The 5,091-nt window shown below is 44.9% G+C and overlaps 1 protein-coding gene across 1 annotated transcript; it reads right to left on the bottom strand.

The window, feature by feature from the left end:
• Positions 1-1,544: 1,544 nt before the first annotated feature.
• On the bottom strand, positions 1,545-4,807 carry LOC130357825 (protein spinster homolog 1-like). The gene is made up of 2 exons (XM_056560558.1): positions 4,676-4,807; positions 1,545-3,122 (listed from the first exon to the last, which is right to left on the bottom strand). The coding sequence occupies exon 2, from the start codon at positions 3,095-3,097 to the stop codon at positions 1,583-1,585; it is 1,515 nt and encodes a 504-aa protein (XP_056416533.1). The 5' UTR covers positions 3,098-3,122; positions 4,676-4,807; the 3' UTR covers positions 1,545-1,582.
• Positions 4,808-5,091: the final 284 nt, after the last annotated feature.

Genomic DNA, 5,091 nt, shown 5'->3' on the forward strand with positions numbered 1-5,091 from the left:
ACAGTACAGGGATAATACACACAATGATGTCACAGTACAGGGATAATATACACAGTGATGTCACAGTACAGGGATAATATACACAGTGATGTCACAGTACAGGCATAATACACAGTGATGTCACAGTACAGGGATAATACACAGTGATGTCACAGTACAGGGATAATATACACAGTGATGTCACAGTACAGGGATAATACACAGTGATGTCACAGTACAGGGATAATACACAGTGATGTCACAGTACAGGGATAATACACAGAGTGATGGCACAGTACAGAGATAATACACAGTGACGTCACAGTACAGGGATAATACACAGTGATGGCACAGTACAGAGTTAATACACAGTGATGTCACATTACAGGGATAATACACAGAGTGATGGCACAGTACAGAGATAATACACAGTGATGTCACAGTACAGGGATAATACACAGTGATGTCACAGTATAACCATCTCACAGCCGAACCACCATGTAATTTCAGCAGAAAATAAAGCAGGGCCTCATGTTCAAGTTTCGCCTAAGGCCTCACAAAGTCTAGAGCCGCCTCTGGTCGGCCCTACCATGGGACCCGGTGGGACCATAAGTCCCAGGTGGCACTTTTTAGGGGCGGCATTTTGCTGCCCCCTTTTTTTTTTGTGCCTAATAGGTTCATGGTAGGGTTGGCGCCGCCGCTGCTCACTGTTCTAAAGCAGCTGCGGGGTATAATAGCGCAGCGGGCACTTTAGACAGTGAGTCTGCCTCCGGCCGACCGGGGTCTGATGAGGGACGTCGCACAAGTGACGTCAGTGACGTCACTCGTCAGGCCACTACCTATTGTGGGGAATCTGTGCTACCTAATGTGGGCAAACTATGCTACCTAATGTGGGGAAACTATGTTACCTAATGTGGGGAAACTATGTTACCTGATGTGGGGAATCTGTGCTACCTAATGTGGGGAAACTATGCTACCTAATGTGGGGAAACTATGTTACCTAATGTGGGGAATCTGTGCTACCTAATGTGGGGAAACTATGCTACCTAATGTGGGGAAACTATGTTACCTAATGTGGGGAATCTGTGCTACCTATTGTGGGGAAACTATGCTACCTAATGTGGGGAAACTATGCTACCTAATGTGGGCAAACTATGCTACCTAATGTGGGGAATCTGCTACCTAATGTAGGGAATCTATGCTACCTAATGTGGGGAAACTATGCTACCTAATGTGAGGAAACTATGCTACCTAATGTGGGGAATCTATGCTACCTAATGTTGGGAATCTATGCTACCTAATGTGGGGGGCTTGAATGAGCTGCGGCATATGGGAGGCCTTAATAAATAATTAGAAACTTATACAGCAAGTGACATATGGGGGTCCACCTGAGTAAGTGACACATGGAGGGGGGGTACTGAACAATTGATGATTTGGGGGGGGGGGCACAGGCACATTCTTTGCACAAGGGCCCTCTGCTGTCTGTGTCCGCCCCTGGGTAGAGAATAAGGTGTAAAGTGGAACATAGAACAAATGCAGTTATTTTTTTCTTAATTTTTTTTTTAATGAAGTAAACGAGATAAAGGTAAGCAATGACTTTTCCTCAGTCTGATGCGCGGTCCTCATCGGCAGGAAGCAGTGAGGAGGAGGAGGATGACGGAGGTTCTGATTCCATCTCTGCTTCTTTTTCGTCCCTCTCTATATATAGGGCCGTGGCCATGAAGAAGGCCCCTCCGATGACTGCCATTATGGTGCAGGTCATGAGGGCATACTCCAGGCTGCGGTATTTCAGAAGAGGGGATTTGGCATATCCTCGTTCATAGGTGTTAGATATCAAGCCGATGAGGTACGGGCTGCCGGCGTCACCTAGGAGGTGATAGATTGTCATCTGCACGGCCAGGGCTGAAGATCTCCTCCACGGAGTTACTACTTTTAGTATAATGTCAGATATGAGGGTGAAATTTACTGACAGAAGCGTCTCTCCGATGAAGATGAAGATGTTGGTGGCAACGAGGCTGATGTTGCCAAAAGTCAATGCCAACAGAAGAAAAGGGGCGGAGAGCATCATCGCGCATCCACACACAAGCGGGTCCGCCCGTGGGTTGGATTTGCGATATCTTTTACTTATCTCCGTCCCTGCTACAACTCCCAGAATGCCGGAAACGACTGTAACCACACCAAATATTAGGATGTCGTGATAGTCACACGGTTCAGCACGGCAAGGGTCCTTCTCTTGTAGGAGTGTTCGTGCGTGGGTCAGGTATGACGGACCCCATACACCTATGGCTCCCACTATGAAGGATACAGCCGTCGATCCCATGGTGGTTAACATGAAGCTTCGATTTTTAAATAGTTTTTTCAGATCTGTCGCCCATTTGGCAAACTTCTGGGATTTGTTGTTCTTCTTCCCGTTTGTAGTCGTTCTTGGAAGCTCCTTTGTGACCAAAATCAACAAAGCCACAGCTATGAGGCCCAGGCCAGGGGTGACCCGAAACGCCCAGTGCCAATCGCCCCTTGCTGCATCAGTCACTTTGGGCCCAATGATGTATCCTAGTCCGCAGCCTACAGGTATGACGGAGTAAAACACGTTCAGCATGCGGGTCCGCTGGTCACTTGTAAAAAGGTCTGCAATGATGGAGGGGGCGATGGTGCAGAAAGTCGCCTCTCCGGCCCCAACCAGTCCACTCGTCAGCAGGAAGAGCAGGAAATACCCGTCAGGGATGAATGACAGGGTAAGTGTCATGCTCAGCCAAACGATGACTCCTGTGCAAACAGTATATTTCTTATTACAGTGGTCGCCCAAATATCCGGCAATTGGTGCGACCAGCACGTAGCTTCCAATGAACAATGTATTCAATAAGCCGGACAGACTAGCATTGGTGTCATATGCTTTCTGTATATAAGGCAGTACCCCCGCCACGCTGGAGCGATTTGCATAGATGAGCAAATTAACAAAGGCGAGGATCACTACGGTGATGATGGAACGTGCGGTGGACATCACGCTTAGAGATGGCAGGTTCTGCCTCTCAGGGATATCGCCCTTTTCTACATCCATATCACTATGGTCCTCCATTGCTTCTTCCTCCTCCTTCAGCAATGGGTCTTGTGGAGAGGCCATGGTCACAGGTCAGAGCCTGAAAACACTAGAGAGAGAGAGATAAGTGAACACATTAGACAACTAGTCATCATTCCTGTCATTATACAATAGATCCTTCATACAGAGCAGAAATGTCCAGCACAGAACCACAAGATAACACTAAGACCATGGCAGCCTCAGAAGAAGACGCTTCTCTATAAGTGTTTTATATGGAGACGTCTTCCCTGAGGTTACCAATGTCTGATAACCCTGAACCTGTCCGGTCCTAGTAATATCTGATAACCCTGAACCTGTCCGGTCCTAGTAATATCTGATAACCCTGAACCTGTCCGGTCCTAGTAATATCTGATAACCCTGAACCTGTCCGGTCCTAGTAATATCTGATAACCCTGAACCTGTCCGGTCCTAGTAATATCTGATAACCCTGAACCTGTCCGGTCCTAGTAATATCTGATAACCCTGAACCTGTCCGGTCCTAGTAATATCTGATAACCCTGAACCTGTCCGGTCCTAGTAATATCTGATAACTCTGAACCTGTCCGGTCCTAGTAATATCTGATAACCCTGAACCTGTCCGGTCCTAGTAATATCTGATAACCCTGAACCTGTCCGGTCCTAGTAATATCTGATAACCCTGAACCTGTCCGGTCCTAGTAATATCTGATAACCCTGAATCTGTCCTGTCCTAGTAATATCTGATAACCCTGAACCTGTCCGGTCCTAGTAATATCTGATAACCCTGAACCTGTCTGGTCCTAGTAATATCTGACAACCCTGATTCTGTCCGGTCCTAGTAATATCTGATAACCCTGAACCTGTCCGGTCCTAGTAATATCTGATAACCCTGAACCTGTCCGGTCCTAGTAATATCTGATAACCCTGAACCTGTCCGGTCCTAGTAATATCTAATAACCCTGAACCTGTCCGGTCCTAGTAATATCTGATAAACCTGAACCTCTCCGGTCATAGTAATATCTGATAACCCTGAATCTGTCCTAGTAATGGCGGATTATAAGGGCTTGGCTGTATGGTCACTGGGCCATGTGAACTTCATACTGTAGATACAATTGGGCTATCCTGCTATATACATTTAATAATAATGAACCTACCCCACCTCATTGGGATCTATCCGTCCCCTATATGACTTTCTGCCACTAGTTGATTTGAAAATTTTCCCTTTCGGAGTACCCAGAGTATTTCTATTGTTAGTACACACAGAATTCTGTTATATACTATTATATTTCTGCCCTAATCTTTCTGTTATTCTTTTACTACTCCACCAAATCTTTCACATAGACTTATATCTTTTAGAACTTCATGAATTAGGACTCTTTTTCTTGGGGGCTTTTTTGGGCATAATTGCATTTTAGCAGTTTTGCAAGAAAAAGCTCTGGTCATGATACTATCTGTGCGTTTTATTATGTTTAATGCCTAAGCCAAGTATTGTCACAATGCTATGAGGAATATAACTTTTGTTATTTCTTTTGGAAATTAATTTCTTGTTTTTTTTTTTGCTAAAAAAAAAAAAGCAACAGCAATAAAAAAAACTGTCAAACAAAAAGCCCTGTGTATGTATGAATAGAAGAGACTGAGACTTACCTTGTGGTTCTCTCTTCAGACAAGGAACGGTCAAAATCTTGAATTCTCTATCGCAAATAGAAACTCTCTAACAAACACTTTGCACCACAGGTTGTGAATGCAAAACACACTGAAGAGACTGCAGCCGGCGCGCACCTCCTTGTACAGCTTACGGTGACATCATCACAAGCATGTGTGACATCACAGGGTTCTAAACCACCTTCAGGTATGTGTATATCTGTATAGTAAATGTGAGTAGCCATATTAGTCCAGTGATGCAGATTGTAATACCTTTTTTTATTGGACTAACAGAATTTTGTAGAGACAAACTTTTGGGATTCCTCCCTGATAATTTATAAAGTCCTTTGATCATTAGTCCTTGACTATTGGACTTGATAAAGGGAGGAATCCTGAAAGCTTGTCTCTACAAAATTCTG

Source organism: Hyla sarda, chromosome 2, assembly GCF_029499605.1.
Source record: "Hyla sarda isolate aHylSar1 chromosome 2, aHylSar1.hap1, whole genome shotgun sequence".
In the NCBI taxonomy this organism is placed as follows: Eukaryota; Metazoa; Chordata; class Amphibia; order Anura; family Hylidae; genus Hyla; species Hyla sarda.

Coding starts and splice junctions, on each gene's coding strand:
- LOC130357825 (XM_056560558.1), bottom strand. CDS start 3,097: ATGGCCTCTCCACAAGACCCATTGCTGAAGGAGGAGGAAGAAGCAATG.